Raw genomic sequence first — 27990 nt, 5'->3', positions numbered from 1 at the left:
CGGGGCTGGGGTAGTATGGCCCGGGTGGGGCGGCCCCTTGCATGCAAGCTGACTTGCTCCGTTCCCACGTGCTTTCGCAGACAAGGCGGGCTGACACCTGAAGGGCTCTCCGGTTCTGCCCCCACATCTCTCTGATCCCCTTTCCAGGCTGGCAGCGGCAGTCATGGCCCAGGTGGGGCACAGGGTGGATTACCTGGCGGGATTTTGCTGCCCGGTTGGGGGATTGGCAGCCGGGAAGCCCCGCGTGCTGTGCCACGAGAACCAGATCTACCTCTCCAATGGCACCGAGTACGTCTATGTCTACGATCAAGAAGGGCGGCTGATGAAGGTATGTCTGGACTGGCGCTTGGTCCTGCTAGCCGAGCCCAAGCCCTCTTCTTTCAGGGGCAGGAGCCATGGGGAGATAGAGACGCTGGAAATCAGGTCAGAGGCTGGGAGGCGATTTTAGGGCATGACAGCAGCATCTCCTTAAAAAGTTCGAAAACACTAGTATCTTAATAATTACTGAATCATAGTTGATCTCTCTTAACCTGGTTTAATATCTCCCATCAGTGTACAGAACAATGCATTGTCTAAGCACTGAAGATAAGTACAGGTGCAATTCATACTGCATCCTTTAGTGCTAGCTTAAAGCTACCTTCCCCAGTCTGACAGCTTCCAGATATAATGAAGTACACTTCCACTGCTCTTTACTTAGTGTATGATGGGGATTGTGGGCCAAAGCATCAGAGAATGCCAGGATGGATTAAATCCCACTGATGTATGTCTGCAGCAGGTTGCTGTATCAAGCTGACCTTGATTGATCTCAGAAGCAAAGCAGGCTCATCGCTGGTTAGTATTGGGATAGGAAACCTCTAGGAATTTCTGTAGACTAGACAGGGAACTTCAAAATGTGTTCTGCAAGAATGCATTGGCAAACCATTCCATACTGACAAGAAAGCTACATGGGTATACCCAAACATCTTTGTAAATTGAGTTCGACCTGGTGGGTAAAATCTGATGCGAAGAGATGCATTCATTTTCATGGTAGCTCTGTTTCCCAGTTTGTAATTTTATCGTGAGTTTTTTTTTCAACACCATAAATGCTAAAAATAAGCATGTTCATACAGCACATGAGCACGAAGCGAATTCTATGCATATCTACCTTATGTCACCAATCCTAATTCTAAATACAGCATTTGGACTAAAAAGAGAAAAAGTAGAGCAGCACTGCAACACATAAAAAATAATGATATCCCTAACAGAATGTTGATTTTCTCTGCTCCTTCCCTTGAGGAGACTTAAAGATAGAAGTAGTAAAGTGCCTTTGGTGGCTTTGTTTAGGAGAATTAGTTCAAAGTAATGACAGACAGCAAATTTTTGCACCAGAGGAGACTGGGTAAAGAAAAGCAATAATTACATGCAATGTACTTTCTGGACAGTGGGGGATAACTTGGGCTACAAAATCTGTAATTTGTCATATTTCTGGGAACTAAAGAGTCCAGAACTTCTGTAGGGCACCAGCTTACCTATCCCAGTCATAAAATATATCTGACAGTATGGGATCCATTCAGCGATTGGATTGTGACCAGTTTTTTTTATTACAAACGAAGGTGAATATACATGTCACAGGTATTTTTTTTAATTATTCATCATTTTAGGATGCTTTCAAAGCCCATCAGTTTACATTTGCTTGGCTGCTATCGGGGACCAGAAATGCTTTCCAAATAAGTGCTGGAAGTTGTCTTCCTGCATATGAATTTTTAGGAGAAAATTAAACAGCGCAGAAAATGAAGTCTGCCCTTCATAGTTCTGGATCGGAGCGAAGGAGATCTACTGCATTATCTTTGTCCATACAGTTAGTTCCTATGCTACTCCTGACTAAACTAAAACTTGATCAGAAATGTAGCTGAAACTAGGACGCTGTGTTTTTCCTTCATCAGTGCTTGAGCTTCTAATCTGTTATTATTTTTTTTAAAAACTAGTCTCTTTACAAGAGTCTCTCCTATGAGCAGAGAACAGATGAGTAGAATGCACTGCAAACACATAGCTCTGTGTGTGTGTGTATGTGGGAGGTTTAATAACAAGAATGGCATAGTAGTAGAGAAAGAATCAAAGTGAAATGGATCCTATGTGATTAACCCAGACTGCTTTGATGCTTTGTTTTCTACCCTCCACATCGCATTATTCTAACTGGATTCCAAGATCAGCCCATATTCCCGCTCTCCCTCCTTCCCCATTTATCTGGTATTTTACATAAATAATTTGGAAACCACAGCTTCATGTTTGAAAGACTCCTTGGATCGTTATTATTATTTTTTCTATAAAAAAAATTAACAGGCAGAGAGGATATGTGAGATGCAGAGATGTTCTTAACTGTCTACATCCTTAATTTAGATTTTTCTGTTGATTTTTTTAATGATATCTTTTTCACCATAGCAACCTTTGGTAGCAAATTGGTTGTTCTTCATAAGTCACCTACGTGTAGCATCCAATTCTTAACATCAGTCTGTGGTGATTCTCCCCTACCCTCCTTAAAACAGTCCTTACAAATCTGCCTTTTGTTTCTAGAGTAGTCTTGTTGAACTATAAAATGAAAGATATGTTTTCTGATTGCTATATTGTCACAATTGATACATATATAAAATATATTTTCTCCAGATTACCTAGATTTTCCAGTGCTGTTTCCAAGATCTAAACCATACCTTCATATATTAAAGCAATGTTTCTGAACCTCAACAATTTTAAGGTATGTGGACTTTAACTCCCAGAATCCCCAGCCAGTATGCTGGCTAGGGAATTCTGGGAGTTAAAATCGCACACTTTAAAGTTATTGAGGTTAGAAACCCTTTATTAAAGGCATCCCTTTAATTCAGATAATAACAAGCTGAACTTTGCACACTTTCCACTCACATAGAAATATAGGTAATAAATAGTTTAATATGCGTATAGATTATTCATTTCTCATATAAATAATAAAAATACAGACTTTGCAGGGCTTTTTCATGCATAGATTATACTCGATACTCTGTGCTTATAATGCTGTTGCAGCTTTGACTGCAGACAGATGTGTGTGTTGGCTGCTGCTTGTTCTCTCCTTGCTGAAATGAAAGCCCCCATCTTGGATATAATATGCCACTTGTTCAATGACATATCAGCCACCGTTAATGGCTTAAAAGGAACAATGACGTGCAAAATAACATCCTCAGATAAAGAAACAAAGCAAATAAGATTTACTTTAAGCTTCCCTCTAGTTGAGAATATACAGAAAATGGCTTCAGACTAGATGTGCTGAGGTGTCTTAAATGATACATACTCACAGGATTCTGGGTCTGATTCTGCACAAGGCAGCAACTTATTTGCTTTTAATAGATTTCTATCCCTAAATTATCCATCCAATTCTCAGTGGCTGTTAGTTTGTCAAGGTAGTCCAGGCAAGAGGCAGAAGCAGGAGTACCGTAATAGCTCTCTACTTTTATTGTAAGATTATGTTAATGGATCCTTGCAAGTCTGAAAATATTTCTCCCCTCCTCTCATTTTAACTCTCCAGACCTCCCAAAAACAGGGAGTAGCTGCTGGTTTCTCCAGCCACAAGCACAGGCCAATTTCATAGGGTGTTGCAGTTCTGCCAGTAACCTGTTGCCAAGCGTGAAGGTCTTTGTAGATTAACATCCGCACTGCTCAGCCAATGAGCAGCCAAAGTGGAGCCTGCACTACAGGGCTTACGGGCTCCATTGATGTCTGCTGGGGAGCATTTGGTCCGCTGTATTCTCTACCAACTGAAGCTTCCAGATGGTCGCTAAAGGCAGCCCTGTGCATTGCGGTAGTTGAGACAAGCGGTGAGATAGCTTGCTGTGGCTTTTGGAGAGGCAGATTTTCAACTTCCCCCTTGTTTTGGTTTTCACTTTTTCCCAGATGAAGCTTGTGGCATCTGGGGGTGCAAGATTACCAGCTTTCTACTGGCATTGTGTTCTTGCTTTTGACAACAGTGCCGTGAGGGGGGTAAATTGAGGTGTAATTTCTCCCATTTAACTTAGAGGTGGAGAAGTCTTCACCTACTCAATGTTATTTTACTAATCAAGAAGCAATACCGAGCACCAAGAAGCAGTACCAATACCAATAGCAATTGAAAAAAAAAGATAAATTCTATGGTATAAGGCTCTATCTCCTATAATGAAATAAGTGGTAAGCACCAGAGTAAGGTTTTAGGTAGACTGCCCTGTTTAGCGACCATTCAAAATTATGATAGTATTGAAAAAGTAAGGGTTCTTACATTTACGCCTGTCACAGTGTCCCCATGGTCGCCTGATCAAGATTTGGGTATTTTGCAACTGGCTGGTGTTTACCACTCTCACAGCATCCCGCAGTCATGTGATTATCATTTGCACACATCACAGCCGGCTTTTGATGGCAGAATCCATAGAGGTGCCAGCAGTAAAATTGCAAGTCACGGTCATGTGATATCTCACTTAATGACTGTGGCAGAAGTGAGGGAGTGAGTCCATTGTGGTCATGTGATGTTTTCCTTAACAACCGTGTTGCTTAGCAATTAAACAACCACTATTTGTAATTTGATAGTAAATAATGTGCACTTTGGTTTATTTGGAACCAGAGCAGATTTTATTAAGGAAAGTCTTCCCTGCTCATTCTAGGCAGGCCTACTGATGACCAGTTGGATGTGTATTTATATGCCTGGTCTAATGCGAGTCTATAAACCAGAAAATGGGCTGTAAAGATGTCTGCTAATGCATTATTTTATCTGGAGAACTACTGAAGCCTTTTTGTGATCCCCCATCCCATTTTCTTCCTAGGCTGTCTACAGCTTTCCTGATCAAGTCTGGCATGTGGAGCTCTTGCCCCTCCACCATCAGCTGTATATTCTCTGTGCTGGGGTTGGCATTTATTGCGTGTCCTTGGACTATCAAAGCAGGTGAGGGAGGAAATGTGATTGCATTAAGTATTTCAAGCTTCATCCCTTGCCTAAAATTCTTGAATTAAAGGCTGAAGTGATCACATAGATTAAAACATAGAATATAAAACATAGAATGATAGGGTTGGAAGGGGTCTTGGAGGTCTTCTGCTTAAGCAGGAGACCCTATACCAGTGGTTCCCAAACTTTTCTATACCCCGCACCCCTAGAACGCTTCTGATATATTCTCGCACCCCTTACAAAAGTTTGAAATAACAGCAACAAGTTATGCATATACACTATAATTTTGAAAACCCAAGTTTTCACACCCCCTGGAATATCGTCTCGCACCCCCGGTTGGGATCCTCTGCCCTATACCATTCCAGACAAATGACTGTCCAGTCTTTTCTGAAAACCTTCAGTGATGGAGCACCTGTAACTTCTGAATGTAACGATAGGATAGGAGATAGGATAAAGGATAGACAGGACAAGACAGGACAAGACAAGACGACCAGACAGGACAAGACAGGACAGGATAGAAGATAGGCTAGGAGATGGATAGGCTAGGACAGGATAGGATAGGATAGCTCTGACTTGTTGGGCAGATGTGGCCAACAGAACCTTGTTGAGCCTATGGAGGTCTTATGCCAGTTAATGGGCTGAATTTCTATGACTCATAGAATATCTGATTGGGAGCTTTGTGAATGATCTTGCTGTCAATGGCATCTAATTCCCTTAAACTGGTATGGAGCTATGCTTATAATAGGAGATGAGGATGGGATATGTATGCAAAAGTGGGATTTGAAGGAAGTAAGCGAAAGATAGCAACATGAAGGTACTCTTAAGAGGCATCTCTAATGTACCAAGTAGCAGGAGAGAGAACTTGGATTCTTTGGAGAATGCAGGATATTTCCAGAAGGTTGAGAGTCATGGGCAAGAGGAGCAAATTCCTCAGACAAGAATACCTTAGGTTCAGAGAACAGAAGATTGTTGAAGTTGCAATATATGGGGGGGAGAGAATATGACATTTTCAAGAAGTACCACTCACCCATCTCTGTTACTAGTTTCTGGGCCAAAAGCACCTTCCAAACCACCTTCAAGAGCCAAGAAGCACAGTGTAATAAACGCATCTTGGTATTACAAGATATATGTCACCAACAGCTCTCTATGCAGAAGTTCGGCAAAAACTGAATACGTATTGCCAAAGATCTTTTGCATAGTTCTCTGTGTCAGTACTGGATTTAGGAGGATCCTGATTGCAGATGTGTTTTTTTTTAATGGGGAATGTGACCTTAAACAAGGTGTATCACCCAAATCCTGAAGCCTAGACCCCCAACAATGAGCAACAAATCCATCCTGCCCAACATTATACACTCAGTTTTCTAGAACCTAGACACATGGGAAGGCTATCAAAACATGCAATCCTGAGCATTGACTGAAATCTTGGCATTGTGGAAATCAAGGTTTGTCTTTTCCTTCCCCCACAATGCTTGCATGGGCAGTATCTGTTGGGCAGCGTTTAGCCTCAAGGTTTAGTGACTATGGTCTAGACCAGTATTTCTTAAGGGCTGCTCTGAGGACCTCTGGAGGTCCAACCAAGACCCTCTCAGGCTCCGTGAAATCAAAATTATTTGCCAGATATTAAAGTTATTTGCAAAACTTTAAAGCAATGTCACTCTTCTCATTTTTTTATTTGTTAAAGAATAGTTTTTTTACGAAAAATTACATTAATATCTAATATTATTTTTACATGATTCGATAAATATGAATGTGCAGGTTTTAATTTTTAATATGGTAAATATTGATAGATATATAAAAATTATGAGCTCTTTTGGGATTCTCCCTAACTTTTAAACACGGGAAAAGGTCCTAAGACCAAAAAGTTTAAGAAACCCTGGTCTAGACAACAGATTTCCTGATGGATTGCTGGAAACTGCGGTTGGCACCTTCAGAGGCAGGATAACCATTCAAAAGTTCTGGCGAAACATCAGGAAATCGGTTGTCAAGACCGTGATAATTAAACCCTGAAGCTCATCACCTTCCTGAGGTTGCCTTTCCTTATCTAGCGAAACTGTTAATACCATCATGCAACACGTGCAAACAGCAGCTTCACACCTTGTGCTTTTTAATGTGGGAGACTGAATGCAAAGGGAGCATTCAAATCTCTCTGCCAGCCCCATTGACCCAGATAGAGCATTTCCTCTAATGTAGCCTGCAGGAAGCCCTGTTCTTGGCTCTCGCATCCAAGTTGTCCCTTGTGTGTGTTTGTGTGTTTCTGCCATTCTTTTCCAGGTTCTAAGCAGCTTAAAAAGAATTCTTAGATAAAATAAAAAAAATTAAGGGGCTGGAACTTCCCTCCAGAGGTGTTGTTCTATCCGTCTTAATCCAGCTCTCCCCATTCCTGAATCCAGCTCAGCGAAGCGGATGCTAAACCTTCTGATTTGCCAGTGCTATTTCTGAGTTTTCTCCCTTTGGCTACTCTGAGAGGATTTTCTTGTTTGCTTTGAAGGTTAGCGAAGCAGACGGATGGCGAGGAAAGCGACTTCTTTTCCAGCATCTTCCCCATGGGCTGTGATGCTTGCGCTCTCCCTGATGCCACACTTTGCACCTTCACGCTGCTCAATGATGTCTTGATCACCCTTTCCCAAGTCCAAGAGAAGTGGTGCATGAATCTCCACAAACTCCCAGGCCCTGAGGGCCAGGAGAAATTGTCACATCAGCCAGTCAGCCATGTGGACATCACTACCAGCACAAGCAACGATGGCGACATGTCTTTAGCCCACTTCCTCCCAGTGCTGTGCTGTGCATCTGCGCCTGGCGCCAGTGACCATTGGGAGGGGCTTCGCCATTCTGGGGGGTTCGTGCTGGAGGAGCCCCTCTTCAGCCTCCTTTTTGGCGTAGATGCTGCCATGCTGGATTCTCCCATGATCCTCTGTGGCTTCCCCGATGGGCAGTTGTGTTCTGTGCCTTTGAAGGCCCTAAGCTCCCCTGGGGGCCACGGCTGGGAAGACTCGCCTGTCAAGATCCTTCACCATCTGGAGGAGCCGGTGGTCTTCATTGGGGCCCTGAGGACTGAACGGAAATCCCCAGGTGCGGAGGAGCCTCCAGGCTATGGAGGCTTGGGTTGTGACTGTGTGGTGGCTTTGGGACACTATGGTAAAATGGTGGCCATCAAGGCCTCTCAAGGAGAAGAAGTCAAAGTCCCAGAGCTCCGGGAGTATTATCTACAAGGACCAGTTCTGTGTGCAGCCTGCAGCGGGGGAAGCTGCATGTACTACAGCACCCATTCTGACATCTATGCAGTTGACTTGGAGAGCAGCACACCTGAGGCTGAAAAAGTGGAGCCTTCAGCAGGGACCCTTCCTTCAGCTGTGTCTCCTGCCAGCTTGAGTATCTGCAGTGTGGTGGCGCTTTCCTTATCCTCCCGGGAGTCAGAAGGTATTAGATCATCAGAAGAGGTCTATGGTCTGGAACGGTAGAGTAATCCTTGACACGAGACTCTTGTCTGGATGCATCCTATTGAACCTATCAGTACAGGAAGTCCTCAATTTACAACCGGTCACATAGCAACCATTCAAATTTATGACCTTCCCTGAAAAAGGGGACTTATGGCCTGGATTGCAAGTTGCATCCTGCCCCGCCGCATGATTATGAGGCAGCGCTTTGGATATTTGGCAATATGGATGCCTTTATGGCCCTTCGTAGTGTTGTGCAGTCACGTGACCATGCTTTACAATGGTAAAGCATTGTAAAGGGCCAAAAACCAGCCCTTTCAGGTTTTGGCAAAACCATGCCATAGCGAACAAGGGGTTCGCTTGATGACCACAGTGTTCACTTAACAACTGCAGCATTCACACTTATTGCTGTGTTCGTTTAATGACCACTGCAAAAAAACATAAAATTGGGTCGATCACAAATGGTTTTATGACTGTTACGATTTACAACTGTAATGAGAAGGCTCCAATTATGGTTGTAACTGGAGGACTGCCTGCAGTAAATTATGAAGGGAGACAAGACACGAGGAAGTAGTGGTGTGGCCAGAATGTATCGTGATCCAGTCTCCAGTACTGATTCAGATTTGCCCCACTTCTTTTGCTAGGAAAGAATTGGTCCATGATAACAGGTAGTAATCAGCCTATGACCACAACTGAGCCACAAATTTCCATTGCTGAGCAAGACGGCCATTGAGTTTTGCCCCATTTTATGATCTTTCTTGCCACAGTTGTTAAATGAATCCCTGCAGTTGTGAAGTTAGTAATATGGTTGTTAGGTGGCTGTGAAAAGTGTGAAAAACATGTCACTTTTTTCAGGGCCATTGTAACTTCAAATACTAAATGAAGGATTGTAAGTCGAGGCCTATCTGAATTACCTCAGAACAAGCAGGGATCACTTCCAGATAAGTTCAAGAGAAGATTTTCTTTAACGCTGGCCTTTTCTCATGGTTCTTGGGTCCAAAATGGCCTTGAGAGAACCTTTTGCCCCTAGGTTGCCAGAGCAGCAACTAAGTGTTTTGCTGCATCGGGCTTGTGAGGTAGCCACATCAAAGAAGAAAGTTGTGTGCGCCTGTGTTCCAGCAATCCCTGAGATGCAGACCTTAGTCAGAAGACAGATCCCTGGTCGATCCATCCTTCAGCTTGTGGTATTGCTGAGTGACCTTGGCAGTCTTTTTAAGATTTTGTCCAAGATTGGGCAATGTTTGTGTCCAAGGCTGCCTTCAGCAGCTTCCACAGCAAAATGCAGTGGCACCAAACTGAGGTCTTCTTGGCAATAAGGTCATCATGCAAATGCTGCCATTGTATAATTATGTCCTGATGTCTGACACAGTAGGTAAATTGCAGCAGTGGAGAGAAGTTATCAGTACCAATGTGTGGTCATTTACCACCACCCCCCCGACACTCATTTGGTGATAGCTACAGCTCCTGATCATATAAAGTGGGTGATTACAGATAGTCCTCGACTTACGACCACAATGGAATCCAGGACAGTTGTTGGACAGCCTTTTTTGCCACAGTAGTTAAACGAATCACTGCAGTTATTAGGTGAATTATATTGTTGTTAAGTGAATCCCCATTGACTCTGCTTGTTGGAAGCCAGCTGGGAAGTTTACAAATGGTGATTACATAACTGGGACAGTGCAGTTGTCATAAATACATTAGTTGCCAAATGATCAAATTTTGATCACATGACCATAGGGGATGCTACCATGGTCATAAGGGACATAAATCCCTTTTTTTCAGTGCCGTTGTAACTTTGAACGGTCACAGTGCGAATGGTTGTAAGTCGAAGACTACCTTTATGTTGTTTACACAAATAAGATTCTCCAGTTTTTCCTCCTCTTAGAGGAGTAGAAGTTCTCAAAGTTTTCTCTTTTTTCCTTTTTGATGATGATAACACTCTTCCAAGTCTTAGAGATAGTGCACGTCCAGCATATTGCCCATGGATGTCAATGTGCCTGTGGACACATTGTTGGCCTTCCTATTCTTCATGAGCTTTTCATTTTTTAATAAACAAATAGGGATTAATGGAAAACTATTTTAGGGTTTTTTTTTTTAAGGGAAGCTGGCATGCTATAATGCAGTGGTTCTCAACCTGTGGGTCGGGACCCCATTTGGGGTCGATCGACCATTTCACGGGGGTCGCCAAGCAAGGCTGTCCGCCATTTTTTTTGTCTGCCATTTTTTTTGTCCGCCATTTTTCCCCCTTTTCCGGTGGGTGCCTTACCTCCCTTGGGCTGGGCCAGCTTGTGGTCGGCCTGCTTGGTCTCTGCTGCTTGCCAGCTACGCCTCGGCCGGCGCAGGGGGCGGAACCACGCATGCGTGGCGCTCCCAGGTAGGGAAAGTCCTCAACTTACGATTGGTTGGGTAGTCCTCGACTTACGACCGGTTTAGTCCTCGACTTACGACCGGTTTAGTCCTCAACTTACAACCGGTTTAGTCCTTAACTTACGACTGGTTGGGGTCGCAGCATTAAAAAGGTTGAGAACCACTGCTATAATGTGATGTCATAGGCTCCAGCACAATAATTTCCAGGAATATGTCCAGGCTCCAAAAGGACTTTTTAAAAAATAAAAGTATATGTGGCTATAACCTCTCATCTAGCTGCCCATAAAAATGACAGAAGTAAGTAAGGGATCGTATAGAGTGCAGTCTGCAGGAGGAAGAGCTGGCATACTGGTAAATTGGTGCTTTGTAACCAGTTAGTTCCCCGTGCAGCTATTTTGTGAATGGGCAGGTTGCCCAATTTGCAAGATGTTCTCTACATTCCAAATCTGCCTGCCCATCATCGACTCAAGGCTTGGCTTCTGTTCTGCTTTTCTGGTGCAGCATTCCACTTCAAAATGGCAGGAAGGCATTCTGTGGTGTTTCAGAAACTCTGATCTGAAGGCAGCAAAACTGAATTCATAAGTAATACAGCTCTGAGGTCTTAGATTGCCTAGCTCTAGACCAGCTAAAAAGTTTGTTTGTTTTATATCCCGGCTTCATTATTTTTATAAACAACTCAAAGTGCAAACATACTTAATGCTCCTTCCTCCTCCCGTTTTCCCCACAACAAACACCCATGAGGTGAATTGAGAAAGAGTCATGAGGTGAATTGGGCTGAGAAAGAGTCACCCAGCTGGTTTTAATAATAATAATAATGATAAAGTTGGAAGTGACCTTGGAGGTCATCTAGTCCAACCCCCTGCTCAAGCAGGAAACCCTATACCATTTTGGATAAATGGCTGTCCAGTTTCTTCTTAAAAACTTCCAGTGTTGGTGCATTCACCGCTTCTGGAGGCAGGTTGTTCCACTGGTTAATTGCTCTAACTGTCAGGAAGTTTCTCCTTAGTTCTAGGTTGCTTCTCTCTTTGGTTAGCTTCCGCCCGTTGCTCCTTGTCCTGCCTTCAGGCGCTTTGGAAAATAGCTTGGCTCCCTCTTCTTTGTGGCAGCCCCTGAGATATTGGAACACTGCTATCATGTCCCCTAAACCAAACCGACTCTTTGTTCCCTTTCTTGCGCTCTACTCCCTCTCTCCTTGTTAAGACCATTTTCTGTAGCTTGTTCATATGATACTTGCTCAATCAGACACGGATGTCTTGATTTGAGGTGAAGGAGTTCAGCCCTTGCAGCTTTAGGGAAAGGCTGTATGGTCATTATATACTGGTGTGATACTTTCTTGATTCGGGCCTTTGCATAGAGAAAAGCTTGAGGCCAGCTCGAATCAACTCAGCCCCTTCAAGAAAACTGCATTTCAAGAGCTCTGCCTCCTTTCAACAAAATGGCTCTGGAATGCTGTCACCTGGGGAGGCTAAGCAGTTCACCCCTTCTTCCTTTCTTGTGCAAAACAGCTGCATTGTGCTTGCTCACCATGCCAGAGGCATACAGATCCTGTATGCAGGAAACAGACTTCCTTTCTAAGCAAGGCTTGGTGGAGGCCATTTGTCTCCCATTTGAACTCAAAGGAGGGGAAGAGGGGGTGAGGCAGCTGCTCTAGCTACCAACGAGGTTTTAGAAAGCAAATGACTTTGCACCCATCCTTCCCATCACCCGGGTATTTGGAGGTATAGTGGAAAGGCCTTGCCTAAAGGTGTTCCACTGTTTCTGCAAAAAAAAAATGGAAATGTTGTAATCTCTGGCTAACGAAGAATAAGCAAGAAAACTGGGAGTGTTTTATTTGTGTGGACAAGTGGTAGTGGTGGTGAAACAGTTTCAGAAAGCAGCAGGGAGGAGATTTAGAATTGTGCAGCATGTGAGAAGCTGGCTCTCTGGCCCACTATAGGCTTTATTTTTAGTGCTGCTTTAATTTCTGAGCTGTTAATAGACTTTTTCTCCTTCAACCTTCTTTACATGCTAATGAGATCTAGCAGCAAGTTTTATTTTAAAAGGCTCTTAACATCCAGGAAGTCCAATTCTCGGTTCAATCCCAGATCTTGTTTTGGGGGTCAGTTATTACTGTACCCCTTCTTTTCCCCAGCAGCTCTTTCTTCAATTTCTGAACCCTAATTCCCTAAGGCCTTGCATCTTAGGATGATATTATTCTATTTGGAAAGGGTCACTGGAAAGTAAAACTAAGCGTTCAACTAGGATAAGTATTCTGGACAGGAACATCCTTGGATATACAGTTGCCTGTGGGTTTTCTGCCTGCCCCTTGCCCCATGTTGTTGCCCTCCCCCCGACTTTCAGAATCACCCCACACTGTGATATTTTGTGGAGAAAGATTCTCTCTCTCTCTCTCTCTCTCTCTCTCTCTCTCTCTCTCCCCCTCCCTCCCTCCCTCTCTAATTTATATCCCGCCTTTATTATTTTTTTAAAAAAAACTCAGTTGGCAAACATATCTAATGCTCTTTCTTCCTTCTATTTTCCACACAACAACAATCCTGTGAGGTGGTCTGGATTGAAAAAGAGTGTCTGGCCCAAGGTCACCCAACTGGCTTTCACGCCTAAAGCTGGACTTGAACTTACAGTTTCCCAGTTTCTATATGAAGTACTGGCCTTTGGAAAGGGCAAGGTGCCTGCCTGGCAGCAAACAGCTGGGATCTTGCTTTTGAGTAAGAAATAGTGAAGAAAGAAGAAGAAGAAACTGCCGCCATCTTTTTCTTCTGCTGCCTTTCTTTTTCATTCTCTAAGCCTCTCCTGGGCCACCAATTTTCTCTACCCCTTGGAGGGGGGGGGGGGGAAGAGAATCTACAATGGCTTTGTTCCCAGCATGAGTGTGGCAGCGACTGAAGTTACTTTCTGTGCACAGAAATTGCTCTTAGCTTTTCCAGGACAGGCTGTGAGATGGTCTCTTCTTGCAGTTCTTCCTTCAGGCCGAGGAGAAGAGTTATCCATAGCTTAATACTCAGGCAGCCCAAATTCAGGCTGGATGTACAAACAAACCAATATGCCACTGCTCCTATACTTACAACATAGCCAATACACTTTTTATTTCCCATTACCTCTTTAATTCTCCTGTGATCTTCTTTGCTCCTGTTCGACTTCCTCCCGCCAGTGCAAAATATTTTCTATCCTCAGTCTCCTTTCCAACTTATTTTTTATCTTTTTCCTGTATAGGTGGGCACATTTCCAGATAAAACACTGTGCTGCAGCCACCTGCCGTTTTATTGTAATAAATGTGGTTTGGAGTTGTGGTTTAATTGGCAACGTGCCTGCTTCTCTTCTCTCTTTTGTAAAAAGGAAAGATTCTTTTGAATATCTGGTGTGACAGGGATATTGAGGGGCATGTGCACAGGCAGAGACAGTGGTATTGCAGTTGTTTCTTCCGTCATGAAAGCTCTCTTGCAAATGCTGGTTAGATTGCCCATCTCTTCCCTCTCTAGGGTCCTGTAACTACAACCCCAGAATTCCAAACCAGCATAGTTGTTCCAGAGCTTTTATAGTCAGATGGTTCTGCTGTTAGTTGCGAAGTCGTGTCCGACCCATCGCAACCCCATGGACAACGTTCCTCCAGGCCTTCCTGTCCTCTACCATCTTCTGGAGTCCATTTAAGCTCATGCCTACTGCTTCAGTGACTCCATCCAGCCATCCCCTTCTTCTATTGCCCTCAATCTTTCAGATGATTTTAGGACAGTATTTTTCAAACTTGGCAGTTTTAAATGTGTGGACTTCAACTCCCAGAATTCCTCAGCCAGCATGTTTGCCTGTTTGGAAATTTTTTTTTTTGTTTGAATATTGTGTGGGGACGTACACATCCCTCAGGGTTTGAACATTTATTTACAAGTAGTTCTCGACTTACAACCACAATTGAGCTCAGAATTCCTCTTGCTAAGTAAGACAGCCGTTGAGTTTTGCCCCATTCTACGACTTTTCTTGCTACCCTTTGTTAAGTGAATCACTGTAGTTCTTAAGTTAGTTGCACAGTTAGGTGAATCTGGCCTTTCCATTCACTTTGCTTGTCAGAGGATCGCAAAAGGTGATCACATGACCCTGGGACACTGCAATGGTCATAAATATCCAATTTTAATCACATGACCATGAGGATGCTGCAATAGTCGTAAGTGTGAAAAATGGCCATAAATCACTTTGCCAAGGCCATTGTAACTTCTAACGGTCACTAAATATATGGTTGTAAGATGAGGATTATTTGTATTTATCCTACCTTTATTACTTTATAAGTAACTCAGGGCATATATAATACTCCATCCTCTTATTTTTCCCACAACAACCACCCTATGAGGTAGGTTGGGCTGAGAGAGACTGACTGGCCCAAGGTCACGTAGCTGGCTTTCGTGCCTAAGACGGAACTAGAACTTACAGTCTCCTGGTTTCTAGGCCAGCGCCTTAACCATTACACTAGACTACAAGAATACAAGGAGTACACAGGTTTTAAAAGCAGATTTGGCCTTTGTGTGACATTTATTTATTACATTTCTATGTCACCCATCTCCCCTACAAAGTGACGCTTGTAAGGGAGATGTGAGAGATTCTGCTCCAAAAGGTAGTAGGTGGATCAGGACAAAAACTGAAACTGACTTGATTTACTTTTGAATTAATTTAAAATTAAATTTTATACAATTATCCTCCCACTGAGTAATCATTTTCTCCTCCAGTGACACTAAACATGGTAATATGGGAGCCATTTTGGAGGTCCTTGGTGAAGGCTCTTTAGAGCTCTATGTAACCTTCACAATTCCAAATTCTGTTTCTCTGATCTGTTGCTGGGGAGGCAGATTGAAATCTTCCCCATGGTGTTAACTCTCTCCTCTGCTTGTCTCCTCTTCTACGTTGCTACCATGCTCAGGAGAATCTGAACTTCTGGCTCTCTCCGCCAAAGGCCGTCTCATGACGTGTGGCTTGTGCAGCCCAGATGATACACAGCCACTCAAGATGAACGCTGACAAAGCTGGGCAGAGGATCAAAGAGCTGCTGTCTGGGATAGGCCATGTCTCCGAAAGGTAAGAGCTGACCTCTCTATGAATAGCATCCCTACATGTAGAGTACAAATTTGGCACTTTTACGTGGGTGGCTTGGGAAACTCACCAGGAAGCATTTGCTAATGCTACCTGGATTGTCCTGCCTGAGCAGCTTTTTCTTGCACAAGGATTTGATGCTAAACTCTGCAGTGGGATGGAAGGGCGAGCCGCGGCATGCTCTATCAATGGGCAAGGCAGGAGACATGGCAGCAGTGGCTTGATGGGTGAAGGTAACAGCTATGCAGGAGATGCTGTTTGAGGTGGCAGTGGAACCAGAAGAAGCGAAGGAATAAGGGCTCCTAGAAGAGCAGTACATGCTTTGCGGCTCCCATTGGAAGCTCTCCTCGAGAACTGGCCTGCAGGCTTCGGCGAGGGAGGGAGGTGAGCCCAGTGCCAACGTAGCCTACTTGCAGGCCCTCTGGTCACTTGGCTGAGCCTTCATACAGGGCCAGCAGTTTCCAACATGTTCTGACATACAGGTTTTTCCATTGCTTATCTGTCTTTTGCATAGGGATTTCTTAGGCAGTTTTTGCCATCAGTATTATTCAGTGTTTCTTTCTCTTCTGATACCTGCAGAGTGTCCTCCCTAAAAAAAGCCGTGGACCAAAAAAACCAAGCTTTGACCTGCCTGAACCAAGTGATGAACGTGAGCGCAGCTTTGCTGTCAAGCCAGAATGGTCCGAAGCCCATCACGTGCACCATCGCGGCCCACTGGAGCCATATGCTGGTTCAGGACACCTTGACAATCTCCTGCATCTTGGAAAACTCAAGTGAATGCAGCCTGGAGCGTGGCTGGACCTTCTGTGTCCAGCTGTTTGCCAACTCCTGTGACTTTGAGGAAACCACTTCAGATTCTGCCACCACTTATACCTTCCCTATTGATCAGCTTCTTCCAGGGAACAAGACAGAGGTGACCCTTCCAGTCAGCCCTGCCGAAGGCTCCAAACTAAATCTGCCTTTCACAGTCTCCTGCTCGCTCTACTACAGTTTGCAGGAGATCTTAGGCACTGTTTCTGAGTCCACTGAGCTTCTGGATGACCTCTTTTCAGACGATTCCCCTGGCCTTTCTCTGGACAGACAAGGCATCTGCCTGCCCTTGAGGGAAGACATCATTGATCTCCTGCAGTGCCTTCGCTTGAATGACAAGGGAATGTCTGAAGCTAGCCCACCTGCTGTGGCCATTTCTGTCCCTGGGGATCCAGTTGAAACCTTCTTGAAATCTCTCAAGAGCATGGAAGAGAATGATGAGCCAGTCCCAAAGGGACGGAGTGTCATTGATGAAAATTACTTGGCTCCAACTGTAGCTTCAATCAAGGTATCCTCTGAACTGCTGAGAGCGTCCTTGAAGGACTTCTGTGCAGGTGCGTGTTACCTGTGAATGCTTTTTAAACCTCCTGTCTTGTGTCCTCTCCTTGCCCTTCATTAGGTTTAGCGCCTCCAAGGCCCACCTGCATTGATAGCTCCCATGGTCTCTTTGCCCTGAAAAGAACAATGTCTTTTATTTGCAAGGCAGCTGTTGTGAGAGGCTTGGGAGCTCTCGCTTGTCAATGGACCGGTTAATCATGTTCTTGGCCAACTTATGTGGTGATATAACTTCCTGTAATTTTGTTTTGTTTTTTCACACATACAGCACAATTCTAAAAGAAAGGTTGGGGCTCTATGGCTCTGCAGATGTTGCTACACAACCAGCCAACATGGCAGTGACGAGGGATGCTGGGAATCGCAGTTCTGTAACATCTGCAAGGTCCAGGTTTCCCACCGCTGTCCTCCAGAATCCTTTCCAGAATCAGAGAATGTCAAACTAGTAGACCAGAAGCCAGCAATAGCCATCTTTGGGTTTTAATGAGTTTTCCACCATCAAAAAGCCTGCAAATGACTCCCAAACCCTTTGGGTTAGCAAGGGGCAATGTTGCAGCCAAACCAGTGATAGAAGCTGGATAATCTTCCTCTTGGCAATTAAAAATAATGCAAGTAGTGCACTGTGTCCATGAGCAAATCCTCGTTTACGGCTAATCCTGAGAATTAATTTCAGCCCAGACTAGAGTGGATACTTTGCCCAAGGCAAGCAATAAATAATAAGGATACTCAAATTCTTACATTTATGTGAAGTTGGGTATAAATTGGCACAATTTTTCTCAACACGGTAGTTAGTGTTGCAGGAAGGAAGATGTCAAGATTTGGAATATCTTGCACGGATGGCAAGCAGTGATAGACTGGGATTGCAGATATTTCCTTTGTCCATCTCACTAGAACAGAGAGCTAACAAACCTATCAGTAGTCCAGGTTTTTAGATCTGTGTGTTTAAACATATATAAAAAATTTGGAGACTGCCCATCTCACTCATAGAGAACTGGGGGGGCTACAATTAAAATTATTATGTATCTTTTTCTAAAACGTCCACTGGGATTCTTTTATTTATACCATCGTGACCTCAGATTCCTAAAGGTGGGCCCTTACATTCAACAGGATATTAGACAATCATTTCAGCCTAACATCTTTATTATGAAGCTACATATGTCCTAGGCTTATATCTATGAAGATTCTCAGTCATCCAGGTCTGTTGTCGGTTGTCCCAAAGGTGTTTTTTTTCAAAAGGCAACTGGACTTTGTATTTCCTTGAAGACCTTTCACTTCTCATCCAAGAAGCTTCTTCAGTTCTGACTGAAGGGTGGAGGATGGAAGGATTCATATCCCTTGTAGTCATCTGGTCATTAGCACTCTTTCCAAGAGTGGAACACCCATTTGCACTATTCAAGTGACCCTGAGGGCACAGCTAAACCTCCAAGTGGCCTCAACGACTCTTAGAAAGAGTGCTAACCCTTCGAATGCAAGGAATACAAATCCTTCCATCTTCCACTATTCAGTCAGAACTGAAGAAGCTTCTTGGATAAGAAGCGAAATGTCTTCAAGGAAAAACAAAGTGCAGTTGGCTTTCGAAAAACGCCTCCTAGACTTATACACTCTAAGTACGTTTCAAAAGCCAGTGGGAGAATCGGGGAAATGTCAGTCAGGGATTCCCCCAGGGATCCTCAGGCTTTTCAGGTAAGAGAGATTGCCCTTCTTCCCTTCTTTTGTTTTCTTTGCTTAGACGTGTCGCTGTGCTGCGCTGTGCTGCGATGGTTGCTGGCTGAAAATGGCGAAGCAGATGCCCTTCGGAGCCAGGAGGTGGCAGTCATGCAAGGGTTGGCCCCCGATGGAGGCAAAGTGCAGCTGAACATCGGAGAGGCAAGGCAGGAGTTGTAACTGGGCCGTGAAACTTTGACTTTGGGTTTTGCCGATTAAGATAGGCTTGTTGTTATAGAAACGGCTAATTAGATTTAGGCACCATCAGATTCCACACTGACTCTGGGCCACTGTCAGTATAACAAAAGAAGATAAAAGCACAATATCAAATAGATAATTGAAGTGAGATCTTCAGTATAAACACATGTAGAAAACATAGCCAATAAACCGTAGAGCACAGCCAGGTCTTCAAGACTTCTAGAATTGCTTCAGGGTGGAAACCACACAGATCTCAGAGGTTCTGACAGAATGAAGAAAGGTGATGGGTTCTCCTTCATGGATATATTGATGAGGAAACTTCACAGTCATCTCCCAGGGATGCTTTAATTTGGATTCCTACACTAGCTAGGGAATTTGACTCATGGCCTAAGTGGGCTGCCCAAAATCTATGATTCCAGGAAGATGGAAAGTAGTCAGGTTTGACTTGTTAATCTCCCACCATTGGTGGAAACAATTAATCATTGTTAATCGTTAACATTTCTATGAATTGCTGGCTGTGTACTCCAACCATAGCTGGTTAATTCTTACAAGAGAGAGTTAGGCCAGCTAAGCCTGGACGATGACCAGATTCTTCTGGATTGGCGTACATAAGTATAATACCATTGTGTTTAGTGCGGTTCCTCCTGCCCCAGCTGAGGGAAGATGCATTTCATTGGAGGACAATCAAGCTGTCTCATTTCATTTGACTGCAAGGGTTCTTCTCCCAAAAATTAAACTGACCCCCTTGGAAGAGCAGGACATGTGATGTGCAAAACATATGTCCTAAATATTAGAATAATGTTAATATATTCAGAAATGGGAGGAGGATATGAATCTGATACTACCTTGAGGTTCTGGGAATTATCAGGGTAAAACAGATTCTGTCCAGCTGGAGGGGAAAGGCAGTAGATTTCTTCAATAGGCCCAGGAAGGATTTTGATTCTTTGTTTAGGAACTTCTTGTATGTGAGAAGGAATTTTGGCTTAATGTCTGTCTAGAAGGCCTGCATTTCACTTCAGTTTTTCTCCACTATAAAAGTGTGTTAGTTTTTGTGTTAGCCATATTCTTATTCTTGAACTAGAATCTGAATTTGGTAGCTCTGAGTTGTATGTGTGATTGATCCTGGTTAGGGCACGGTCTTCCCAGTTTTAACTGAGTGAAGATTTAAACTGTTTTCTCTTCAGTAGTTTGAATATATTGGAGCATGCAGATTTTTCATTGTTGCTAGAGAAGAAATAGAGACAATGGCACTGCAGTTGTATTCATCGGGCCAGTTTCTTTCCATCTAGACCAGACATGTCAAACACAAGGCCCGGGGGCCGGATGTGGCCCACGAAGTTGTTTCATGTGGCCTGCGAAGCCATCCTGGAAACAGTGAGGGAACGGCCCCCACTGCCTTGGCCCCGGCCCAGGCCGGCCGGGAGCCAATGTACAATTTTGTGGTGGCCATCTATGCTGAAATGCGTTCAGTCTTAGCTCCGCAAGGCTGTCTGAAAACAGCAAGGGACCGGCCCCTGCCGCGTTGGCCCTGCCCCCTGGGTGCATGCTGGGGAGGTGTCACCCTTTGTGAGGAATGAAGAAATGGACCATGCCTTGGCGCTTGCCCCGGTCCCATCCCTTCTGCCAGAGACCTTCAGATCTGTCCCACTCCTGCCCAGGCCCCCACAGGCACCCTTGACGTGAACGATGTAGAGCTGGCCACACCCACCCAGTAGACCACACCCACTCCATCCACACTCACCCAGTAGGCCGCACCCACCCTGGCCGCACCCACCTGGCCCCCCCAAGGGCAACCGCAATGCTGATGCGGCCCTCAATGAAATTGGGTTTGACACCCCTGATCTAGACGGTGGGTTGTACGTAAAGCTTGAAATATAGGTAGTCCTCGACTTACGATCACAATTAAGCCCAAAATTTCTGCTGGTAAGAGAGACAATTGCTAAGTGAATGTTGCCCCATTTTACAACCTTTCTTCCCACAGTTGCTAAGTGAATCACTGTAGTTGTTAAGTTAGTAACACGGTTGTTAAGTGAATCTGGCTTCCTCATTGACTTTGCTTGTCAGAAAGTCACGAAAGGGGATCACATGATCCCCGGGGACACTGCGGCCCTCATATATATGAGTCAGTTGCCAAGCGTCCGAATTTTGATCACGTGACCATGGGGATGCTGCAGTGGTTGTAAGTGCGAAAAACAGTCGTAAGTCACTTTTTTCAGTGTCGTAATTTTAGATATTCAGATATTCATTAAACTAGGGGTAGGCAACCTTGGCTCTTTTCTGACTCGTGGACTTCAATTCCCAGAATTCCTGAGCCAGCATGGCTGGCTCAGGAATTCTGGGAGTTGAAGTCCACGAGTCAGAAAAGAGCCAAGGTTGCCTACCCCTGCCTAAGGCGAACTGTGTTCCATTCTAAATTTTGCTACCGGTCAAACCGCATGCTAACAGGCTGAAGCGCAATGTCGCCTTTTCGGTGAACTGGAAAAACCACTTTGGGAGGAGTCCCTTGACTCTCCTTTCACTCCAGTGACGTGCTCTCCAAGCTTTCTACCTTAGCTTAAATTGGGGGCATAAATCATATAAATAAGTAAATTTGGGAAAAGGGATATTGTGCTTCCAGACGAAATAGCTCAGAACGTGGAAGAAATGTACATAATAGTTAACATCCTTAAAAGGCTGTTCAGCCTTCAGTGCTCTTACATAAGATGCAACCTTACTCTCTTCCTCTCTCTTTTTCCTCTCTGAGTGTCAGCGGTGTGGAACAGAGACTACTTACCCTTGCAAAATGAAAGGCTTTGTTTTTTGTTTTAAAAAAAAAAAGATGATTGACACTTTCTTACTTTGCTTTCTCAGTTTCGCCGCTCAGTGAAACTGGTGGCAGTGACATTCTTGTTTCCCCCCCAGGTGACAGTCAGTGACCTGAGCCCAGCAGGTCCTATCCAAGCTGTGGAGATTGTCATCCAGGGGTCTCCACTGGCAAACATGTGTCAGCTGCATCATGCTGTGGTTCGGCGCATTCAGGTATGTGCTGTGGCAGAGTGAAGGAAGGCGGGATGTTTGCCTATCATATCCCGACAACTTTGGTTGCACAAACAAGAGAAGAGATTTAGGTTGAAATCCAGCAAGAGTGGGGCTGCGTGGTATTTTTCCTGTTGTCCCGCCCAAAATTCTGGGCTGATCTATGGAACAGTCTTGTAGCCACATGGACTTCCTCTCTCTTAAGAAAGGGAATGGATATTCCATTGTCCTCATGCTAAGAAGCAAAGGCTGTTGAGGGTTTTCTCCCATCGTCCGCCCAGAGTTACCTTGCGGAGGAGATGGCAGCACAAAAAATCAATCAAACAAATTTTAAAAATCGTGTCGGTTGTCAAGGGAACAAAAGCAGGTCGGTTATTTTTATGAAGGCCTCTATACCGCTGTGACTGCATTATGGGTTCTTAATGTGAAATATACTCCTCTTTACAAATCCTGCCTTTTGGGAATGATAAAGAAAATATATACTTTGACGCATCATTTGGGTTTCCTTAAGTCTTCATAGGTGGGAGGTGGGAATGACAGTATATCCTAAAGCGAAGGAGAGTAGGAAACCCAGAGGTGCTGGGCCCAATCCTTTAGGACAAGGGTCTCCAACCTTTCTGGGTTTTGCGGCCCGGTGGGAGAGGGAGGGGCAGGCGCCTTACACGCGCATGAGCAAATGCGTGCACACAAACAGGCTGCAATCATGCGCACCACACAAACGGCTGCGAGCATGCGCATGAGGCTCTCAGCGATGACAACGCCTGTGTGAGGTTTGTGGTGCCGCCACTGTCAGGCTCGCGGCAATGCCACCACCGGCATGATTGTGCCACCGTCCTGCGCTAGGCTCGCACCATAGCCCGCCTGATTGCTTCTTGCGCAAGGTTCGTGGCAATGCCGCCACCTACGTGTGGCACGCCACCACCCAACTGCCACTCACGGTGCTCCCACCGCCTGTGCGATACTAGTGGCGCTGCTGCTGTCCACACACTTGTGGCAACGATGGCACAAGGGGGGGAGCACGCACACACATGCCCATGCACTGCCCAGCTACTCACATGGCCCGGTGGCCGGGAGGCCACGGCCCATTAGTGGGCTGCAGCCCATAGGTTGGGGACTTCTGCTTTAGGAGTTTGTTAGGCCATCATCACTTCACATTTGAAAAGCACAGGGGGTCAGATTTGAAGACCTAGTCGGATTTCTCACCTTGCCCTGATATTTATTTTCTTGATTTCACTCATTTATACACTCTGCTCAATAATCAATGAGTAATAACAGAATGAATAAATAACAATTAGGACCAATAGTATTATAGCATTACAACATCAGGACAGCGAACTAAAAATGCTTAAATATACATAAAAGATAAATGGTGTCAGAAGTAAAGCAGGGCTACTAGGAAGAAAGATAGAAAAGAAGGCTATGTTTCAATTTTTTTCTCAAAGCATGACAAAGAAGAAGCCAGCTGGACCAATTTGGGGAGGAAATTCCAGGGTGTTGACAACACCACCAAGGACTGTAGATGCTTTCCCTATTTAATTCCAGGCAGGGTTCCTTTTGGGGTAACACACAAACAAGGCCCTTGTCTGCAGAGTATAGAGCCTGGGTGGGACCATATGGAAGAAACCATTGCTTCAAACAGGAGGGGTTTAATCAGTCCTTTGTCTTTTGATTAACACAGACTCTGATTTTGGAACCAGCTGCCCAGGAGTCTTCTCCCCCGGATGTCCGAGTGCAGTATCTCCACCAGATCCAAGCCAACCATGAGGTAAGCAGCTACCCAGACTCAAGGCACTGGAGGAATCACGTGTGCATTGCACACTTGTTTCCAGCTGGCTGTGGGAGAACTTCAACTACCTGCCTTTGGCTGAGCTCTGTAATTTCAGAATACAGGTCGTCCTTGTTTAACAACTCCTACTGGGCCTGAAATTTCTGTCACTGAGCTAAGCAATCATTAGGTGAAACTTCATATGATCATACTGCTTAGCGACGGCAGTTCCAGTAGTCCTGGTTGTTAAGCAAGGACCAGGCATGTCATTAGTAGAGGGCCTCACACTTTTCCTGCCCTCCTGGTTCACCTCTACTTCAACACCCCTATCATCTATCTATCTGTCTGTCTGTCTGTCTGTCTACCCACCCACCCACCCACCCACCTACCTACCTACCTACCTACCTACCTATCTCACCTCCATCTCTGCCCTTTCGGCGAGGCACTGGAGGAAGAAGATCAGAGGGAAGGGCGGCAGGGGTAGGTGGCAAGGGCGGAGTGCAGGGCAGCCAAAAGAGCAGAGATTGGGGGGACAGGAAATAGGAGAGTGTGGAGAGTTGAAGTGCACACTGAGGTTGTAAATGTGGGCAGGCTGCCAAATGTCTGAATTTTGATCATGTGATTGTGGGGAGAGGGAGATTATGACAGCTACAAATTCAAGGACTGGGTGTAACTACCATTTGTTCATTTGTTCAACTTCATCTTAACTTTGCATGATTGCTAAATGAATGGCCAATAAGCAAGGACTTCCACACTTGTTTTTAGCCACTCCATTGCAATTGGAGAGGCTGAACCATCCTAGTTTCAGAATCTGGCTTGACAGAAGCAATGGGGGAATGAGTTTACGGCTTATTCCGTAGTTGTTGTCTGCCTCACCCAGTCTGAAATCATCTGTGTTCGTTCTGTTTATGTGTTCCGTAATTTGATTAGTGATACCATTCTTTCCTTCCCTGCCTTAGCCCAGAGCTAAAAGCAGACATTCATATAAAGCATGCCCTGTGATTTCACAATGGAGCCTTTTATGCAACTGAGGATTTCACTGAGGGTTGGGTTTTGTCTTGTAACTTTTCTCCCTATCCCCAATCGTGGAAATACACATTGCCTAACCTGGTTTTATATAGAGCAAGTGAATAGCCCTGCTCCCTCAGGACAAGGTGCATATTAATCCAGCACTATGTTTCCCACAGCAGCCAGTAAGATACCTCTGGAATGCTCACAGGCATGAGACAGGGATACAATGATATCCTGCCATTTCATATAGCAGTGGTTCTCAACCTTTTTAATGCCGCGACCCCAACCGGTCGTAAGTCGAGGACTAAACTGGTCGTAAGTCGAGGACTAAACCAGTCGTAAGTCGAGGACTACCCAACCGGTCGTAAGTCGAGGACTTTCCCTGCCCGGGAGCGCCGCGCATGCGTGGTTCTGCCCCCTGCGCCGGCCGAGGCGTAGCTGGCAAGCAGCAGAGACTGAGCAGGCCGACCACCAGCTGGCCCAGCTCAAGGGAGGTAAGGCACCCACCGGAAAAGGGGGAAAAATGGCGGACAAAAAAATGGCGGACAAAAAAAATGGCGGACAGCCTTGCTTGGCGACCCCCATGAAATGGTCGATCGACCCCAAATGGGGTCCCGACCCACCGGTTGAGAACCACTGTCATATAGGCATAATACCATTTTTATCTATGTGCAAGCTCAAAAGATTTACATCTTGCTAAAGATAGTCATTTAGAGGTAGTCCTTGATTTATGACTATGATTCAGACTGGGGACCTCCGCCCCCCCATCACTAAATGAGGAGGTCATTACATGACTCACACCCAATTTTACAAGCTTTTTGTTGTGGTCATTAAGCAAATCACATGGTCATTAAGCAAACCCAGATTCCTGCATTGGCTTTGCTTGTCAGAAGATGACTGTGAAGGTTGAAAGGGTGAGGGGGCTGCAGCCATTGTAAATACATGCTGGTTGTCAAGTGCCTGAATTTTGAGTGCGAGGACTGCTCATAAATCACTTTTTCCACTGCTGCCATAACTTCGAATGGTCACTAAATGAACGGTTGTAAGTTGGGGACTCCCTGTAATTTGTCCTCACAACAACAGTAGCGAGGTTGATTGGGCTGAGAGACAGTGACTGACTGGATTAAAATTCCTCTGCAGTTGATGTTTTGAGGCCTGCTTCCCCCACTATCTATTCTTTGGAATCTAACGGCCTTAGATCTGTCCTCTGATCAATTTATCTTCTCTCGTTACAGACTGCCAGTCAGTGAACCTCACCACATCTTGTAATAGATTTCACAGATTATGTGAATAACACATTCATTCTGAGCCACCTGTGTGTAGCCACCGAGTTAATTTCTGTCCAGGCCATCGAATTTTAGCAGCAGATTTTAGAATCTGAATGTTCTCAGCTTAAACATATTCTTAACTGTTTTACTATAAATAAATTAATATTTTTCCAGAAAAGCTGGAGGGAGAGGAAGAGAAATCCAGCAAATAACATCCTCCCCCAGTATAAAATGATAAGGGGGATACTTTGAAACCTCACCGCCACAGCTGCCAAGAGTCCCCATCAAGACACCTCTGTTATAGTCTGCTTACTCTCCTGCTTTGTCCAACTGGAGGGTTTTTTGCCTTCTGTTTGGGAGAGATCCTTTCAGCCAGAAAGCTCCAGAAAAAAAATAGAAAAAAGGTGCTTTGGATCTTCCTGTAGGAAGACCAGAAACCCTGACCGTAACGAACTCTGCCAATCCAGAATCACAGAATAGCTGCAGGATGACGCCGTCTTGTGCAGGGAGAAAGATTTAATGGTAAATCCCCTGATTTGAATTCAATACGTAGATACAGTCCTTGCTTAACTGTCACAATTGGAAGTCACAGTGACTCCATCACTAAGCAATGATGTTATTAAGGGAGACATCACGTGACCACGATTTTTATTTTTATTTTTATTGCTGGCCTCTCCGTCGACTCTGCTTGTGGGAAGCCAGCCGTGAAGCGCTTGAATGTGATCACATCACAAGATGATTTGACGGTTGCGTGACTGAGGACCAGTCATATTTTTTAAGCACCCTCGTAATGTTTAATGGTCACTAAATGGGGCAGTTGTTAAGTGAGGACCATCTGTATTATGTATCAGTCTATATCGCCAGATTCTAGGTAGTGTATACAAAACAAAAAAGCAACCTGTATAAGAAAACAGTATAATCCTCCCCTCCAAAACAAGAAAGACTAATACTCTCCCACCAAAACCTATAAAAGAAGAAAAAGTGGCAGACCAGCCACCATTAGGTTTTGATAGCCAGCCTGCTGGAAATTGTTTTCACAGCTTTGCAAAATATTAGCACCAAACGGGCCAGTTCGACCTTTGGAGGTGGCACGTTGCCGAATGAGCAGGATATATCAGGAAAGACCTGTGGTGGGGCTGACAGACTTTGAGCGAGCCCTCATTAGATGACAGGACAAGCAGGAACATCTTGGAGACCAGAGTCCCTGTTGAGCGTAGAAAAAGGCCATAGGTTTTATAGGTAGCCAACAGAATGCCTGAAGAATAGGAACTGCATTGTAACTTCCAAGGTGTCTTCAAAGGCAGCCCCAAATAAAGTGCATTGCAGACGTCTGGCTACATGGGAAGGAGGGCTTCGAAAGCCATGTTCTTTAGTTGGGCATGAGCCTGCCGGCAAAGGCAACCATTTTGGGTTGGCTTGTTGATCAACCACTGTTCTAATCAAGGAGAGAAGCAACCTAGAACTAAGGAGAAATTTCCAGACAATTATTCAGAACAATTAATCAGGGGAAGGATTTGCCTCCAGAAGTTATGGAGGCTCCAACGCTGGAGGTTTTTAAGAAGAGATTGGACAACCGTTTGTCAGAAATGGTATAGGGCTTCCTGCCTGAGCAGGGGGGGGGGGGGTTGGGCTAACAAGACCTCCGAGGGTCCCTTCCAACTCTGTTATTCTGTTCTGTTAGATGCTGCTAAAGGAAGCCCGGTCCCTCCGGGATAACTTGTGTCTGGGGAATGATTTGGATGCAACGGTGGAGAAGCTTCTTCATATTTACCAGCAGCTACGCAACCCCAACCTGGTGGTCCTGTGATTGTCAAGGAGCGGCACCCCTTGGAGGATCCCACTGCCGCCTCTACCCAGAGCTGATGGATGAAGGGAGCAGCAGCAGGCTGTG

At 44.9% G+C, this 27990-nt stretch overlaps 1 protein-coding gene across 1 annotated transcript; it reads left to right on the top strand.

The window, feature by feature from the left end:
- Nucleotides 1-163: 163 nt before the first annotated feature.
- Nucleotides 164-27906, top strand: FAAP100 (FA core complex associated protein 100). The gene is made up of 9 exons (XM_015815308.1): nucleotides 164-328; nucleotides 4791-4909; nucleotides 7398-8326; nucleotides 15608-15761; nucleotides 16356-17140; nucleotides 18868-19004; nucleotides 21942-22058; nucleotides 23734-23820; nucleotides 27781-27906. The coding sequence occupies exons 1-9, from the start codon at nucleotides 164-166 to the stop codon at nucleotides 27904-27906; spliced, it is 2619 nt and encodes an 872-aa protein (XP_015670794.1).
- The last annotated feature ends 84 nt before the right edge of the window (nucleotides 27907-27990 follow it).

This window comes from Protobothrops mucrosquamatus, unplaced genomic scaffold (assembly GCF_001527695.2).
Source record: "Protobothrops mucrosquamatus isolate PMUCROS unplaced genomic scaffold, P.Mucros_1.0 scaffold_99, whole genome shotgun sequence".
NCBI classification, from domain to species: domain Eukaryota; kingdom Metazoa; phylum Chordata; class Lepidosauria; order Squamata; family Viperidae; genus Protobothrops; species Protobothrops mucrosquamatus.
Note: the sequence above shows the minus strand (reverse complement) of the source record. Positions and strands in the feature narration are given on the sequence as shown.

Coding starts and splice junctions, on each gene's coding strand:
- FAAP100 (XM_015815308.1), top strand. CDS start 164: ATGGCCCAGGTGGGGCACAGGGTGGATTACCTGGCGGGATTTTGCTGC. Junction 329..4,790: donor AAGAAGGGCGGCTGATGAAG/GTATGTCTGGAC, acceptor TTTTCTTCCTAG/GCTGTCTACAGCTTTCCTGA. Junction 15,762..16,355: donor ATAGGCCATGTCTCCGAAAG/GTAAGAGCTGAC, acceptor TGATACCTGCAG/AGTGTCCTCCCTAAAAAAAG.